At 45.9% G+C, this 18,557-nt stretch overlaps 1 protein-coding gene across 8 annotated transcripts in view; it reads left to right on the forward strand.

The window, feature by feature from the left end:
- Positions 1–18,557, forward strand: part of FNIP2 (folliculin interacting protein 2) — a 127,111-nt gene that overhangs the window by 70,897 nt on the left and 37,657 nt on the right. For all 8 annotated transcript variants that reach the window (XM_081541721.1, XM_081541723.1, XM_081541724.1 and 5 more), the window contains 2 exons: positions 1,264–1,335; positions 14,336–14,465. In XM_081541721.1, the coding sequence (XP_081397847.1) occupies positions 1,264–1,335; positions 14,336–14,465 (202 nt within the window). The remainder of the gene's footprint in view (positions 1–1,263; positions 1,336–14,335; positions 14,466–18,557) is intronic.

Raw genomic sequence — 18,557 nt, forward strand, 5'->3', positions numbered from 1 at the left:
AGCAAATATAACACTCAGGCAGGGCAACCTTGTGCACTATAAAGCTAACTAGAGCCACATGTCAGCTACCTTCTAACTCAATAAGGAAATAGTTAAGACCGATCTGAAGCATTCCTAGAAGCCTGTAATCCTTTACAGTGTTTTCTTTTTTTTGTTAATTTTTTTTGCAGTATTGTTGCTTTATAATGTAGTGCTAGTTTCTACTGTACAGCAAAGTGAAGCAGCTTTATGTATACATATATCACCTCTTTTCCAGATTCCCTTCCCATTTAGGTGACCACAGAGCACTGAGTAGAGTTCCTTGTGTATACAGTGGGTTCTTATTAGTAATCTATTTTACTGTTGATACTGTGTATAACATAGAGTGTTTTGTAAGTATTTTGTATAACATAGAGTGTTTTGTAACACTCATAGAGTGTTTTGTAGCAAGGCTACAATAATTCTGAATCTAGGTATGTATGGAAAAGAGGTGGAGGAAAAAATAGTTGAAAATAAATATGTGTTTTCTATCTACCACCAGAATGAGTTATAAAACAGAGAAACATTTTTCAAATTTATGAAATGGTTTTCACGTAGTTCTCTAGGTTGCCAATAGTTGTTACTAAAACTGATTATAAAGCATTTTGAAATTTCTTAATATTTTGAAATACATCTTAATATACTGAAAATACTTAAATACTATTTATTTAAGTAATTTACTTAATATTATTAAGTATTAACTAATGAGGAAAATGCCTCAAAATACCTACTGGAGGATGCGGTTCACTGTATCAAGTGCGCACATAGTTTATGATTCAGTTAGAGGTGAGTATCACTCAGAAAAGTCTCTGTGCTGCAGTAGGACAGGCACCCGATCCTGCCTCCTCCCCCTCGCTCCTCTCCCCTCCTCCCTCCTCTTCTCCCCCCACTCCTCCTCCCCTCTCTTTTCCACTCCCTCTCCTTCCTTCCTCCTCCCCCTCTTTTCTCCTGCCCCCCCCCGGCCCCCCACCTCCTCTTTCCTCTTCCCCCCTCTCCTCCTCACTCTTTCTCCTCCCGCCCTCCTCCCCTCTCCTCTCCTCTCCCCCCTCTCCTCCCCCCTACTCTCCCCTTCCCCCCCTCTTCCTCACCCCTCTCCTCTTCCTCCCCCCTCTCTGTCTTTGCTGCACTGAATTCTACTTTCCCGTTCTTCTCTATGTACACTCACGCCGGTCCTCACTAGCCATCATAAAAATGAGGGTAGTTGATTTGAACAGCCGGGTGACCAGGTTTCCTTGCCTCCCGCAGCACACAGCACCCCAGTTGACATGCCGAGCAGAGGACAGAACGAAGACAGGGACAGCGGCATCGCCCGGTCAGGTACGTGCATTTCTCCTCGTTTGGCATCGCCCGTGGGTGAGCACTCTAAGCTCTGGGCCTTCAGGGGCAGTGTCCAGGCATGATGTGCACCAGGATGAGCCCTGGTGGTGAACACGCACTGAAAAGTGTCCCTTTAAAAAGAGAGACGCCTCCTTGAGCCAGTGGTCCTTGCTTGCTGAGTGCTGAGGATCAGGTCAGGGGAGGGACAGCGTCCGTGGGTGTCACTCTGACCATGACTGTGTCAGGGCTGCCTACTGACCCGTTCACTCCTTCTGTCCTGGAGACATACGGCTCTAGATTTTATCTCCTGTGCCTTTTCTCCTTATGTCAGGCGGTTATTGACCAGGGTTCTTGGCCTCCTTAATCAGTAGAAATTGACAAGAGACCAGATACAAAATTCAGAAAAGGCTTTATTGGACCCCCGCTGCAGCAGGGGGTAGCGAGAACAAGTAACAGGTGCCCTAGCTTGCTCCAGGAGAGGAGAGGGGAGTGAGTTGAGCTCGGTCCTTACATGAGGTGAGGGTAGGAGTGCGTCGAGGGATCAGGCTGGAGGGGTGGCTTAGGTGGTCTGCCCACCCCTTAGGTGGTGGTGCGTGCAGAGGGCATGCACAGTACCCTGCTTTTACTGCCAACACTCTGCTTTTGTTCCTGGATCTTCAGAAGTTGCAGTTAGATTTTTTGGTCTTTTTGTGTCTTTTGTTCATAACGTGCCCCAACCTCACATGCACGCAGTTATTTTTAGCCCCTTCTAATTTCTTTGTATCTGTTGAGACATTTGTCCAGGCCCGAGCACTACAGCAAAGGGTCCTGGGTTGCAGCCTGTCTCAAAGCCTTCAACTTTCCCAAGACTGCTTTTAAGAGCTCTTGGTTTCTGCTCTTATACCTGATCCTGCTGTTGATTTTGATTTGTGGTTCAGATCAGAGATAGATTCCTGGCAGTGAAAGAAGGGTGGTGAGTGAATGGTGTGGAATTTGAGGGTTTGGGGGTGTGTGGGCTGTGCCCACTGCAGACTCGGGGCTCCTGCGGTGGCCGGTTGGCGCTCCTTGTGCTGAGCCTGGGCTGGGCTTGCTGCCATGAGTCATTCCCGTCTCTCCCCGGTCCCTTCCGTGTGGTGCCGAGCCCCTCACCTGCTTGGTATAGCCCTGCTCCCAAGTTGTTAAGTGAGATGGAATTCGTGACCGAGTCCACCTGTTTGGCTAATATATGTCATGTGATGAAAAGTACACAACATTCTGCGTATGATTGGTTTCAGTGCGTTGATTTACTTTGGGTTTCCTGATCTCATCTTAGGTAAACTTGGTCAAAGGTGTAACTGCCATTAGTTAGACCTGTGTTGTTTTTCATTTGTAGCAGTTTTTACACAAACGTAAAACCTGGGATGCGGCGCTTATGGAGTGGTAAGAGAATCATCTGACTTTGTGTTCCACGGGGCTTGGGATCTTGGGATGATCTCCATCCATAGGGGGCGCGGTCAGCATCAGGAGGGTCTTTGAATCACATCTTTCCATCCGCCTCTGGAGGCTGAGAGTGTGCGGTGTGATGGTCTTAGTGTCCCAGAGCCCAGCCCCTGGAGCCTCTCCAGTCAGGCCTGGCCAGGGCTGGCTTTTGTCTTGGTCGAGTCTCCAGGCAAAAAGAAGCAGGAACCACAGTAGAAGCAAGGCCATGCTCCATCCCAGTTGCTGCCTTAGCAGCTCATAGAATTTGGTGTATTTGTCTTTATGTGGTGAACACCCAGGTGGCACTAGTGGTGAAGAACCCACCTGCCAGTGCAGGAGATGTAAATGACATGGGTTCGATCCCTGGGTCAGGAAGACTCCCTGGAGGAGGGCATGGCAACCCGCTCCAGTATTCTTGCCTGGAGAACCCCATGGACAGAGGAGCTTGGACAGTCCATAGGGTCGCCAAGAGTCGGACACAACTGAAGCGACTTAGCACGTTTGCGTGCACACCTTTGTGTAGTGAACACTCTTTGCCCAAAGATGACTAGTATTTGACCGAGTCCCACTCTGAGCCCCGAGGTCACAGGGTTCCCACTGTAACTTTCTCTTACGTGTCTGTTTCTGCTCCTTCTTGTTCCAGAAAAGACTAGAGAGACTGGGGGAAGCTGGTGCCAACAGAAATTTGGCACCTCAGGCAGAAGTGTGGGTGTTCCTGGGTAGCTTCTCGGTTTATCGTGTGTTTGGTGTGAAGGTTGACGTTGCGCACATCAGAATCCCCGTAGGTTTGGTAGTCCTTTGACTCTAAATCACTCCTCAGATGAGTCTTTTTTGGCCTCAGAGAAGCAGGAACGTTGAGGGGCTGAGTGTGCATTGAAGTGAAAGGTCCATAGCAGCCGCATCTGGGCGTTTTCTCGGGAGGAGGAGGCCGACGTGAACCTGGTGCAAACATGAACTCTGACTTCCCTGGTGGCTCAGCTTGTGAACCAGGCACCTCTCCTTTGAGGCTTCCAGCCTCCTGTTGCAAGGATGGCAGATGTGGGGCTGCACAGGGCCCCGAGGGGCCTTCTGCTTCCCTTCCTCCTGGGAGCCGCTTCGAAGTCATCGGGTGCTCCCAGGGCGGGTCTCCCTCCACCGAGGCCTCTTGTGCTCCTCAGGCCTCTGCTCCTTGCCACCCACGCTGTGTGGGACCAAGTGCTCGTACTGAAGCAGAGCGGGGACTCCCACAGTTTGACCTGAATCAGCAGAAGAAGACGCAGAAAATTAATGACATTGTTTATTCTCTTTTTCCTATAATTTGTTAACTTCCTATCTTACTAGTTGAGAGATGGGGAAAATAATAGATTTTTATTTTTTAGAACAGTTGCTGATTTGCAGAGCAGTTGAGGTGATAGTAGGGAGTGTCTATGTACCTTGCACAAGCCTCCCTGTTAGTAACATCTTAGTTAATAAGATGGCACGTTTATTAATAGTTGTCATGTCTGCTTGGCTCCACTCCGCTCTGGCAGTTTCTCAGACTTTGTTTTGGTGACCTTGATGGTTTCAAGAACTAGCAGTCAGGTATTGCATAGAATGCCAATTGTTAGAGTTTGTTTGATGTTTCTCACGTGACTAGACTGGGGTTCTGGGTTTTAGGAAGATAACAGAGGTAAAATGTCATTTTTAAAAAATATTTTTTTTGGCTGTGCCAGCAGTTAGTTGCGGCACTCAGAATCTATGATTTTTGTTGCTTTGTGTTCCGTGTGTGTATCCGTGGCTCTGTACATACTGTCTGTGGTGCCTGCACCTGTGTTCAGTTAAACGTGAGTTGGTGCTGGTTTCTCTGTTGACCGTTATCCATGAGCATGGGGACCATCCCACCCTTCCCACCTGGCTTATCCGCAGACAACCCTTCGATAGCCAGACACCCAGCTCCCCTGCCTGCCCTGCATTTAGGTGACAGATTCATTGCAGGCCACACACACCAGCGTCTGAGAGCTTAACCTGCCCTCCTTGGGAAACGCCTTTTTACACTAGAGTGCCGTGCTTGTGTGCAGCTCCTCTGAGCTTCGGTCTCACAGATGTCCACTCGTGTCTAAGGTTCCCGAGGCCGACACCTTGGGAACGTGGGGAACGGCTGCAGCTGCACGTGCCAGGCAGCAGAAGCTCCGGGATCACAGCCGACGCCGGCTCATCCCCGTGGTGAACTGGCTTTCTGACGGCTGCCCCAAACTCTGAACATCACACGTCACACCTGAAGAAAAAAAGCTTTTTTTTTTCTTCTTTTTAAATCATTCTCTATAGAGGGGAACCTGGTCTGGGATGAGGAGTCTGAGAGGACTAGGCACAGTTCCCCCGCGGAGAGTCACCGGGACTCTGTGTTCCCGCTCAGCCAGCCCCCCACCCCCACCCCTGCAGGCCGAGGTCACAGGAGGGGCGGATCTGGACACCGCCTACATGCTCATTGTGCGCAGTGTGCGCTGGGAATGCAAAGCGCCGTCTGGGTTTGAACTCTGGGAGGGCCCTCTGTTAGAGAACTCACTCATTTTGCTGGTTTCCACAGTCACACCAGCTCGGCACAGTTGAGGTCTTTAAGAGGAGGGCTTGGAAGGATAGCGCTGATTCAGGCTTGACCATCTATACTGCGGCTTGGGCAGAGCTCAAGTTCTTCAGTTCTTTGTGCTTCTCTTATTTCAGGCCAGACCCTTGATGTGCTCCAAGAACAGATGTTTCTCTTCACAAATCTGTCAATTCTTTCACATTAGCTCTTTCCTTTCTAGACTTGTATTCATCTATACCTGTTTAAGAAAAATTAGAATCAACAAGTAATGCACACTGCAGCCAAGACCCTAAGAGATCTAAGAATATTTCTGAGAAAAGATGTGTGATACTGTCAGGGAGAAATTTTAAAATCGTTGTTAGAGGAATGCATGTATATTATCTGGAGAGAGAGAAATATCGAGTTCCACAAATAAATATGTAAATTCAGTGTAATTTTAATTAAAATCCCTTGTGAAGTTGGGCAAAATCACTTTTATTTGTGTGGAAGAGCAAAGGACCAAGAGAGTGTTTATGCTTTCCAACATCCTTTGTAGATTTCATTCTTAGAGTTCAGACTATGGCTAAAAAGACATGGGAAAGTTAAACTTGGCGTATAAATGTAGAGTGAGTAGGTCACCAGGGCTAGGCTAGAATTTGTATCCTAGATGAGGGATTAAAATGTAAGGTATTTTTGGTCGAATAATTTTCATGCTAAAGAGAAATGAGCTATGAAGCCATGAAAGGACAGCGGCAAACTTAAAAGCTCATGACTAAGTGAAAGAAGGCAGTCAGGAAAGGCTGATGTGATGGTGTGCTGTGTAAGAACCACTGTGTGACATCGGGGAAATGACAAAGCCATGGAGACAGTAAAGAGATGGTGGTTGTCAGGGCTTGGGTGGGAGTAGATGGGGGAAGGACAGTGAACCTATGCTGTGTGGTGCTGTAGTGGTGGGCGCGTGTCATTATTTGTACAGACAGCGTGGACTATGTACCCAGGAGTGAACCCCTGTGAAGCTATGGACTCTGGGTGGTCAGTTGCCGGAGTCCAGCTCCAGCAGGTCCAGGGGTTCCCTCAGGAAGGACGGCTTCGGCGATACGAATGAGAAGACACAGCGAGTCTCGGTGTTTCCAAGTGTCTACTACTTTATTGTTTTTTAAGACAGCTTTTATATTTTTAGTGGTATATAGAAACAAATGTAAAGTATAGAGTCATACCAGTTTAGCTTAAGGGACATACCAACTTAGCTTAAGGGACATACCAACTTAGCTTAATGGGTATATCTTAATGGGCCTATCAAGTTAGTTCAATGGGCCAGCAGTTTCGACCCTCATCGAAGCCATTTGCATGTCTTTAGTTACAAAAAGCCTCATTTTGTTTACATCATCATCTGGCCTGGTGGCCTGCTAACACCTTGTGACTCTCCATTGATAAGGGTTGATCAGTCAGAACACTTTTGTATCGGGCACATCAGGAAAGAATTCATCAACAGGAAGTTTCAAGGTAAAACCTGTTTTTGGTAATTTACTCTATGCCTTGAGCTTAACAGAAAAGAATGTAGTTCCATAAAGTCAAAGAACAGCAAGCTAAAATTCAGCTCTAAGTAAGAATCATCAGTTAAATCAACAATTGTCTTATTATTTGTATTAAAGCTAAACTTTTATTTATATAAATCTCTAACTATTATGCTTTCATTATATAGGCTAAATACTTTAAGAGTAAAAACATATTGAGTAAATATAGATTAAGTAACTGTTCCACAAAGCAATATTTTTTATACTTCCTAACAAGCCTTTTTTCCTGCGAAGGGTTTTGCGCCCATAGGGGCTTTCTGTACGGAGGCTCTCAATGCTGTTTTATTACTAGGGAACAGTCATGTGCGTTAGCTCCAAAGGCACAGGTACATTTATTAAACAAACCAATATGTTAGCAAAAGGAACTTAGATCAGCATACTCTATATCCCAGATAATTTTATTTAAGGTGCTACCGTTCAGGGGCTTTGTTGATTTGAGGTTTCAGAATGATCTTTTTTAGAAGGGAATCAGGAAAGGCCTTTTGCCTAAGTCATAGAAAATAAGAAGAGGTTTATTATAGCAAGTGTCAGAAAGAGAGATATCATTTTTAAGGTGAGCGCTGAGGCAGCCTCTCGAGAATCCCTGAGGCCTGAGTTGCTCTGCTCGTCAGTCCTTCTCCTCATGACTGTGTCATGGGTGGGGATCTCGTGAGCTGGCTCCTGGCAGTCAGTCATAACAGACATGCCCTCTGGTGGGGATGCTGACCTTGGGGAAGGCTGTGCATGTGAGGAGCAGCGGGTACATGGGGAACCTCTGCACCTTCCACTCCCATTTTGTGGTGAACCTGAAATTGCTCTAAAAATGAAGTATATTTTTCTTCTCTTTTTCTTTTTTTTTTTCGGCCGCACTGTGTGGCATGTGGGAACTTAGATCCCTGACCAGGGATGGCATCCGTGCTCCCTGCAATGGGAGCATGGGGACTTAACCTCTGGACCACTAGGAAAGTCCCCTGAAGTCTATTTTTAAAAACTGGTATGTTTTGAAATCTTGATGGGAAGAACATTATCTTTTCATTCAGGGGGTTTTAAAGAAATTTTATTAAAACTGAAAAGTTACTTGTGGTGCTTTTGAGGACCCTATGTAGTCTTAAAGTAATTCTGTGGTTTGGGAGCTAAAATGTGTTAGTCAGAATTTAATTTGCCAATTAACTTTTTTGGTTTATTAAAAAAGACATCTTCCTATCAGACAATAATTGACCTTTTAATTGCTTCAATTCTTCTGTGATTAGAAACACAACTGCTGAACTTGAAAGAACTTTATATTTTTCAAGTGTTTAATAAGCAGAAACTCTTAAGAGAAGTATTATTAGTGTTACAGTCAACAAAAACTTGTCGTGTACTGTTTTAGATGTAGTACCCTTTGTATCAAACTGAGAGAAAGGGTTCAGGCTTAGAGCCACACTTCCACCAACACCACCACCACCGCCGCCACTATCACTGCCATTGTCACCACCGCCACCACCACCATCACCACCACCACCATCACTGCCATCGTCACCACCGCCGCCACCATCACTGCCATTGTCACCACCACCACCGCCATCATCACCACCACCACCACCACCACCTCCACCACCGTCACCATCACCACCACCATCATCACTTCCATCATCAAAATAAAACTGTGAAAGTGTTAGTCACTCAGTTGCGTCTGACTCTTTTTGACCCCATGGACTGTAGCCTGCCAGGCTCCTCTGTCCATGGGTTTCTCCAGGCAAGAATACTGGAGTGGATTGCCATTCCTTTCTCCAGGGGATCTTCCTGACCCAGGAATCGAACCTGCATCTCCTACATTGCAGGCAGATTCTTTACCATCTGAGCCACCAGGCTTCCCTATCAAACATAAAAAAGACTTAAAATGAAGAGGTGGGGAGAAAATCCCTATACTCTCTTGAAAGTTTTGACCATAGGAAGCTTTTTAACAAATTCAGGTTTTGAACTCTCTAGAAATTTTTTTTCTAATGCTTTGTGTCTGCTGTGCTTGTTGATCAAGACAGACATCATGCAGCAACTTTTCTTGAGAATCTTATGCACCAGACATTTTTGTTGGATGTGAGGAGAGCTCAGTGATCAAGTAGACACGCAGTTTATATTCAATAGAGAAGACACAGAGAAAGACAATAAAATGTAGGCAGGCTTCCGTCACCACCAGGGTGCTCGCTCAAGGAACGCCTCTCCTGGAAGCTGAAGTCTCAGTTGACTTGAGCGCCTTGCTAACTTGCTTGGTGAAGACCAGAGCAGAGAGCATGTTAGATTTTGGGGGCTGCTGGGGCAGAGCCTGGGGGTGGAAACAGGCTTTGCAGGTTTGTGTGTGGGCAGCAGAAAGACCACTGTGTCCTGGGAACAGAGGGAGGCTGGATGCAGTGAGGGGAGAGTCTGCAAGCTGAGCTTGGAGAGAAAGGTCACATTAGGCTGATCTGGTCATATTAGCCTGTTGTAGTTTTGGCGAGAGTGTGTCCAGAAACAAAGACACCCCATCTGTTCTGTCCAAGCTGTGCAAGAGATGGAAGACTTGGGGCCTCTGCAGCTTCCTCCGCCCAGGTGTCTCCTGCAAGTGAGGGCTATCTGGCAAGTCCAAACCTGCTCTCTAGACCCAAATGTCGGCTTGCAGTCCTGCCTCTGCACTGTCCCAGGAGTGCTGTCAGGTCAGAGAGCACATGACTCCATTTTCCAGCAGCATCAACCAGCCAAACTCACAGTTCTTCCCACTGAAGGAATTGTAGCAGCTTCTGAGTGTTTGAGTTTGCATTTCCTTTTCTAGTATTGAGTTTGCTCCTGTGGACTCACCACACTCTGGTTGTGTTTTGTAATTCCTTGGGGATTTTTGCTTGCTGCTGCTTTTCCCATGGAGAGTAAGCTCCCCTAGGGCAGAAACCCAGCTACTGTGTCATGCTGACTGCTCCATCCCCAGCAGCCTGAATCCTGCCTGGCATATAGGAGATGTTCAGTGGATCCTTGAATGGGGGGGACATGTTCCCCATATATACAAGGAGGAGTACATACAGATTTTTTTAAAGAGACACACTCCGATGATCTAGTCATTTTCCTGGGGAACATCTGATGTGCCCTTTCCATGACTGTCTCTTGCTGGATTTTAGTTTTAGTTGAGATGTACCATTTTCACAAGGGTGTTCTCCAACCACTGGCTGGAGAATAAACCTTTGTCCTGGTTGCTTAAAGAAAATCGTGTGAACTTAACACTGTCTGATATCATCTTGCTTATTTACCCCATGCTTGCAGGCTTGTTAAGACGTCTCTGTGCTGTAACTTTCTGCCCCAGGCCGAGGTGGTGCCAGGAACTTAGTAGGTGCTCAGTCAAAGTTGAGCAAATGGATTTAAGAGTTTCAGGGCGTTGTCACTTCGAATCCAGATTTTGTCAGATCATCAATACAGTAAGCTCTCCAAATAGCACATGTATTTCCAGAGAAAGCTGAATGCTTATCTTGAACAACACAGGTCAAGAAGAGCCAGCAGTTGACATTTTTAAGCCTATAGATGTATTCTTTTTTCTTACTGCTAATTTCTGTAGGGATAAATAGACACTCGTTGAAGAGCCCCCCTCTGTCAGGAGGGCGGAGATGTAAGCATAAATTATTTTCTTATTCATGTGCAAAACTCCAAAAGTCTTTGCTGTCTGTGTGCATTAGCGTTTGTGCTAATTATAAAAGTATTCTAAAAAGAAGAGTGATACTAAAAATATTAAGAAGTGTTAGACATAGCACTTTTAAAGCTGAAGCTGAGGCTGTGAATAATTTAACTGAAAGTCGCACGTTTTACAACCGACGCACCAAATGGAGAATTTCTCTACCCAGCTTGTGGAGCTGGTAGGAAGCATGGTGTCGGCTGGGACCTACCCCATGGAACTCCTGTACAGAAGCTCTTTGGTGTCCTGGAGATGCCAGGCCCGCAGTGAAGTCAGTGAACCAGCCGCGGAAGCCCACGCAGCCCTGGGGATGGGGACCAGCGCCCCAGCAGCATCCAGGCTGCACTCCCTTGCAGACCATGGTCCAGCCTGTAGCCACACGCACTAAATGGGGATTGAATCCATCCTTTTCTCATGAAAATGACAATAGGTTACAAGGCAAAATGAGGCTTGTTCTTGTGTCTGAGAATTGTAGCTGTATCATTTGCTAAAATGTATGATTGACTATGGGCTTCCCAGGTGGCACTAGTGGTAAAGAGTCTGCCTGCCAATGCAGGAGACCCAGGAGATGCCGGTTTGATCCCTGGGTTGGAAAGATCCCCTGGAAGAGGGCACGGCAGCCCACTCCAGTATTCTTGCCTGGAGAATCCCATGGACAGAGGAGCCTGGTGGGCTACAGCCCATGGGGTTGTGAAGAGTCGGATATGATTGAAGCAACGCAGCACGCACACGTGATTGACTACAGACACTACAGTACTTTTGCATAAAAATCTTACCATGTGATATCAAAATGCATTTTAAAAATATTTATTTTATTTATTTGGCTGTGTTGGTAATTGTGGCACTTGAGATCTTTTTTTTTTTAAGTTGTGGCACGTGGAATCTTGAGTTGCAGCATGTGAACTCTTGGTTGTGGCATGTGGAATCTAGTTCCCTGACCAGGGATTGAATCTGGGCCCTCTGCATTGGGAGCACAGAGTTTTAGCCACTGGACCACCAGGGAAGGCCCCAAACTATTTTTCAGGAAATGTTGGAGAACGCTCAGCCAGCCCTTTAGCTTATGTTTTTATCACAATTATTATTCAGTATTTTATAGCATGGATAAAGGGAACATCCTCCTTGGTTTTTATTATTTTAATTTTTTACCTTTCTTTTTCATGTCTCTATTACAAGTTCTCAGTTCTTTTCACAATTAACTATTCAGAATTAATGACCTTTTAGTAGTACTCTGAAATGTCTTAACCTGGCCCACCTTTTCCAAGAATTGTCAGAGAGTGAGTAGGTAACATTTCCTCTATGGGCACTGGGCTGAGTGTTTTACATGTATTGATTTGTTTAATGCTCACAGGAACTGTATGAAATAGGTCAGTGGTTTTTAAAGCTTTCTTTTGTCTGCTGCCCACACTAATGCATTTCACATCATGATCCAGTAACTAACATCTTTATATATGACAAACAAAAGTGTCATAAATTAGTGTTAACACTGCCCTCTACTCTATTTTCATTCATGCTTCTTTTTTAAAATACCAGTTTTGATCTGCTAAATAATTTATAACCCACTAGCAGGTTGCAGCTCTCACAAAACATACTGAGATGTGGTCCCTTACTGCTCCCGTTTTATGGATAAGAAAGCTGACAGGTTAAGTGAACCACCCAAGTGTCCCAGCTAGTGAGCCACAGAGCTAGGATTGAAGGAGAGCTTGGGTCTTACTCCTCCTCTACTGAACAGAAGAATCATGCAGCTGAGGACTTCCAGAGGGTTTCCCAGGTGGTGCAGTCGTAAAGAATCTTGCCTGCTAATGCAGGAGACCCAGGAGACTTGGGTTTGATTCCCGGGACAGGAACATCCATGGAGGAGGGCATGGCAACCCACTCTAGTGTTCTTGCCTGGAGAATCCATGGACAGAGGAGCCTGACAGGCTACAGTCCATGGGGTCACAGAGTCAACACGACTGAGCACACAGCATGAGCATGACTTCCAGAAGAAAGTGGTCCTCAGCTCATCCCATCCTGCTTTTGTGACAGGGTGGGAACAAGTATTTATAATACAAGTGCTGCATCTCAGTGGTGTCCTCCACCTGCCAAGAGGAAGCTGAGCTATGCTCAGCATAAGACCAGGGACCCTGAGATTTGGGAATAGGGAACAAGGATCTTCTGGATCTTATAGGGGATTTTGAGAACTTGGGGGTGGGGCAGACATGTCTAATTAGGATTTTTTTAATTAAGTAGTATTCTGTGACTTTGAGGAAAAACTCTATCTCCCTTCAAAATTCTCAACAGAATTACCTACTCACTGATACTTGAAATGGTGATTTGATTTTGGAGGTGTAAGGCCAGCCTCACCTGGCAGCACTTCAGTGCAGAAGTGCCGTACGTTCAGCAAACGTTTGTTAATTGTCCATTGTGTCCTAGGCACATCCTGGATACAAAGGATCCACAGATGAATAAGCTCTACCTTTCCTGTGCATGTTGACTGAATCAGAAGAGCATCTCATGGATGCTCACAGCACCTCTGCTGTGGACAAGGAAGCCTGGATTGTCAGCTTCTCACCCTTGTGGCTGGGGGTTCTCTGGTCTTGCAGCCGTCAGCTCCATGCAGGGCGACCATGTGCTGCACAGTGCCTGGCACATTGCAGATGCTTGATGCTCAGCCAGGCAACCCTTGCAGGATTTCTGAACTCACGTTGGGGACTCAGGCTATTTCCACCTGCCTGTAAAAGTAGAAGTAAAAACATGATGGTTCATGTGGAGAAGCTGCCTTCCAGTGGTGTCCATGAGCACGGTATATATTGTGCTTAGTGAAGTCAGTACCTGTGTCTGAAAATGTCGACTGGCTGTCTGTCACATTCCATTCCCTTCTCTACCTGACCCAGTAACTTGGGGAGGTAAAAGGAGAAAAAGTCTGCCTCCTCCAGCATTCCAAACCCACAGAGCTCCGCCCAGCAACGGAGATTTGAAAGAAGCCCTTTTGCCTGCCCTGAGGGGGACCAGTCAGGTTTGTGTCCAACTTAGGGAGGCACTGATATTACATAACAGGAAGAAGCAGAGAGGCTCGAGGCAAATAAGTAGTCCAAGCGGAAAAAACATTTAGGACTAGCTGTTCCACTTTCATGAGACTTCCCAGGTGGCGCTAGTGGTAAAGAATCCGCCTGGCCAATGCAGGAGATGCAAGAGACCTGGGTTCAAGCCCTGGATTGGAAAGATCCCCTGGAGGAGGAAATGGCAACCCACTCCAGTATTCTTGCTTGGAAAATTCCATGGGCAGAGGAGCCTAATGGACCCCAGTTCATGGGGTCATAAAGAGTTGGACACAACTGAGCACATGGGCACATGAGCATATTCCTCTTTCACAGCTAGGGAGTGGCAGTGGGCCGGGGCTGGTGGCAAATGCTGCGTATTTGGGGCTGGGGGTGCAAGAGAGGCAATGCTGTCTGGAGGAACTACCTTTCTGCCTGGATTTCACCTCTGAATGTAGAGTGAAGAAGCAGTCAAGAGAGGTTAATGTGTGTGAGTAAACGCTGTGTAGGGCACTGGTTACCCGGCAGCAACAGCAGTAGTTCTGTGGAACACTGTATCAGAAATCTGCAGTTTGCATTCTGAGTGAATGAGTAATAATTGTTTGCATTTGTAAGTGAGGTCTGGTCATGCATGCAAGGCTCTGTCTGTGGTCCCTGTTCCTTTTGACTTGTTTCCCCTTTTATGGGAGAGGGGAGGCCGGTCTCCCCCTGCTGGGTGTGGCCTATAGAACCTGAACAGTTAGGTTCCTGGGCTGTGGGTTCACGCAGGCTCCTTGAGTTCAACTCTCACTTTCTAATCTTCTTCTCGCAGCCTCCCTGAGCAGCCTTCTGATCACACCGTTCCCATCTCCAAGCTCCTCCACCTCCTCATCCAGCAGCTACCAGCGCCGCTGGCTTCGGAGCCAGACCACAAGCTTGGAAAACGGCATCATCCCCAGGAGGTGAGCTGGGTTCCCCTTGCTGCGAGGGGCACCCAGGTGGGTGGCCGGTGGTGCCCGCAGAAACCGCGTTCACCTGCCGTCCCTGGGAAAGGGTGGAAGCTTTCCACTCAGCTTCAGCTCAGCCTGGAAGTTTACAAGTTGAGGGTCCAGGAAAGACACTGGGAATATCCAGGTAGATTTGTGTTTTAAAGTGAGTACATGCTCTGTTTGAAATGGCTCCCCTCCAGGGGTAGCTTGTGTAAGTGAGAAGGCTGGAATAAATCTTGGCTCATGGTGACACAGTATGGTCTTTGAAAATGTATGAACCCAAGAATGGTGACATACTCTTTTTTTTTTTTGGTAAAACTTAAATTCTTAAACAGTCATGAGTTTGCTTTTGAATAGAGATGGTACCAAGATATCCTCTGCCTTTATTTCAGTTGCTTTCAGATCTAAAGTTTAGTTATATTGCAAAATGGACATTTTTGACTTATGATGATATTACATCAATAGCTTCCATTCTCTTCTTCGTACAACACACAACTTAAAGGGAATGAGGATGGTTGTCCCTATAAAATCCAGACGACAGTCGGTTGACTTAGTAAGTTGAGTTGTGAGTAGCATGTATAGGGTCTGTGAGGGAGTGAAGAGTCAGCTACACACCTGCATTTCAGAAGTTCATGAAGACGCACAGGTAAATAATGGTATAAAGAAGATAACCGCTTAGAGAAGGTAGAGTGTTTAGAGCTTGGGAGAGAGAGGCAGCCTCCTCTCTCTAGGGGCTCTCTAGGGCCCCCCTCTCTCTAGGGGCTTGGGGAACCTTCATGGAATGGTGGTCCTAAAAGAACAGGCTGAGATATGGGTGGCTGAGACATGTAGAGAGCGTCAGGCTGCTGGCACCCTCTCTCCCAAAATTAACATCATGTGTTAATGTTTCTTTTTAAAAATTTATACTCTAGGCATTTTGAGAACAACCTATAAAACAAGTATAAGGCTTTTCCGTTAAAAATATTTTACTTTCAGGACTTTCCTGGTGGTTCAGCAGTTAAGACTGCTCACTCCCAATGCAGGGGGCCTGGGTTCAATCCCTGGTCAGGGAACTAGATCCCACATGCCACAACTAAGTCTAGGCACAGCCAAATAAATAAATATATTAAAAATATTTTACTTTCAAAATATAATATGAACAATAGTGATCCATGACTATTAACATAAACTTGTAAATTGCAAAAAAAAAAAAAAAAAGTTTTGGTGCAGTAATTTTATATTATATAATCATTAGTAATACTTCATATGATATATTGACTTAAAAGATGTTTCTGGCTCACTTTTTTGCAGATTCATTTGTTTAGGTCATCAGAATTTATATGTCAGTTGGCATAATTGAAAGCAGTGTTAGCTGCTCCTTTCAAATGCAAGATGGCAGATAATTTTCGATAATTTTTTTATTTTGGGAAAGCTCATTTTGTTTATTGTAACAGTTACTGGAGCTATATAGATTTTAACAACATTGAGATAAATTTTTAATAAACTTTAAAAATATAAATTTTAATACATCTAGATCAGATAATTCTTATGGAGAAGTTTTGCTAAAGATTTTATTCTTCACACATATCCATTTTGTATGTCTAAATTCAATTTAAATGTAAATTTATACAAGATTATTTTAACATTTCCTCTGCCAATTCCTGCAACTTATGGAGGTCTTACAAGAAATTAGAAGTGTCTTTGTGGGTTGCATGTAATTCAGAATGCCTGTTTATGCCTTCTATACTATTTGTCAATTATATGGAAAATTAACTTTAAAATGGGCTTCCTTATTAATAATTTCATCATCTAAAGCTTCATCTATAAAGTAATGGGTATTTTCTATCCAGTGCAACAATCTCTATACTTGATTTCTATTTCTGTGCTTGTGAGTTTTTCCTTAGCAATGTTGCAGCAGTTTTCAAAATGAGAGGTTACAAACTCTTTGAAGAACTCTAGTAAGTCCCTGATGTATTAATACTTTACTGCATTGTCCACTGTAGGCCCTTCTTTGTGATAATTTACTGCCCTGGGGCTCAGGACAAAGAGCTGAGTATTTGTGCAGACTCCACAAGGGTGGGGTCTGATGATGGACAGACAAGCTGCCTCCACTGTGTCTCGCCCAAGCCTTTTCCCTCTCCCACAGCCATGACCTCTGCTGCCACCCCCAACCTGGGCCCAGGTCCCAGCCTTGCCGCCTTGGGGCCTCGTGGCACCTGGGTTCTGGTTGTGTGGGTGTGTGCGTGACCCCAGGCTGACTGCCCGGCGTCCAGGCTCCCCGTGTGCTCAGCTGCCTGGCGTCTGTGTGCATGCCCATGTGCGTGCGTCATCACTCCATCAGGCTTCACGTAGAGAGCACAAGTCACAGGTGACGCAGTTAGAGGTCAGGGTCACACCCACTGAATGTTACCTCGAGCTTCAGCCCTTCTGGGAGCAGCCCTGCGAGCGGGCACAGCCTGGGCTGGCCCTGGGCTTGTCCTGTCTGACACCCAGGATGGCAGAGCTGCAGGGACTCGGCATTCATCACTGCCTGTGAAGATCCTTCCGTTACAGGGGTGTCGCCCATCTCCCTGTGGCAGCACCCTTGTGGGAGTGGGGATTTGTCTCTGACCCTGGACCAGAGAACAGTGGGTACCAGAGATGTGATTGCTTCTGCTCTGAGGGAAAAGTCACAGCAAAGACTTCATTCCAGAGAGATTTCTGAGTGGCCAGGGAGTATCTTCACAGTCCATAGGGCTGGTTGCTCGTGGACACCTGTACCTCGGGGCCCTGCCATCCCACATGGGGAGCTTTGGTGACTGGAGACAGGGCGGGCGGAGTCAGGGGGTAGTTTACCAGCTGATGCAGACGTGCTGCCCGAGTTTTGGCTTCAGTTAGGATCTTGAAGTATTCATAACGTATGTAAATGCTGTTCATAAGTGTCAACAAAGTTCTATTTGGATTTTTTTATAAGAAGAAAAATTCAGTGTATAGCTTGGTCTTCCCTTGACTTGAAGGCCTGTCAAGCTGTGTGATTGCTTCCTGCCCCATCCCTCAGTGCTCCAGCCGGGTGACCCCAGCAGACGGATCAGACGTGGGGCCAGAGCCCTGGGCGTTCCCGGTGTCCAAGCAGTAAGCCAGGGCCAGCAGACAGAAGTCCTGGGCTCTGATTGCAGCGTGGTCATTGAAAAGCTTTCTTTTCTGAAGCAAGTCAGTCACTCTGCCTCAGTTTCCATGTTTGCAAAATGGACTGCGTATCTCACCTAGTGCCCTGACGATAAAACTATGGTAAAGTATTTGTGTGCATAGTTAAATGTTGAAAAACACTGTGAAGCATGCTATCATATAGGTTGATCTTAAAAGCATATTTACAGTATTACTCAGCCATAAAAAGGAAGGAATGTGAGTCTGTTGTAGTGAGGTAGCCTGTTATACAGAGTGAAGCAAGTCAGAAAGAGAAAAAAATTATCATAAATATCATATATTAATTCGTATATATGGAACCTAGAAAAATAGTACTGATGAACCTATTTACAGGAAAGAAATGGAGGTGCAGTCATAGAGAACAGACTTGTGAGCGTAGCAGGGGAAGGAGCAGGTAGGACAAATTGAGAAAGTAGCATGTGTAAAATAGCTAGTAGAAAGCTGCTGTATAACATAACACAGGGAGCTTAGCCTTGCACTCTGTGATTACCTAAAGGGCAGGGATGAGAAAGGCAGGGAGTTTCAAGAGGGAGGGGATATTTATATAAATATGACTGATTCGAGTCATCGTATGGCAGAAACCAACACAACATTGTAAAGCAATTTTCCTCCAATTAAAAAAAAATGATCACAGGCTTAAAAAAAGTGTATTTGTAAATACCACATGACCTGATTTATTCCAGTTTGCATGGCCAATCCAAGACCACTACAGACTGAACGAAACTCAGCTGCTTTAGAGGTTAGAGGAGCAAGTGAGAGCCAACACGCTGTTAGAGCTGCGGGTGATTCTCAGAAATTCAGCAGGTGGCACCGTCTACTGTGCTGACTGGAGTTGGTGACTGTTTTCAGGGTGGAGCTAGAGCTGACTCAGACATCTGAAGAGGGCTCGATGGTCACTGCAGT

Source organism: Giraffa tippelskirchi, chromosome 11 (assembly GCF_054371585.1).
Source record: "Giraffa tippelskirchi isolate mGirTip1 chromosome 11, T2T-mGirTip1v1.2.pri, whole genome shotgun sequence".
In the NCBI taxonomy this organism is placed as follows: domain Eukaryota; kingdom Metazoa; phylum Chordata; class Mammalia; order Artiodactyla; family Giraffidae; genus Giraffa; species Giraffa tippelskirchi.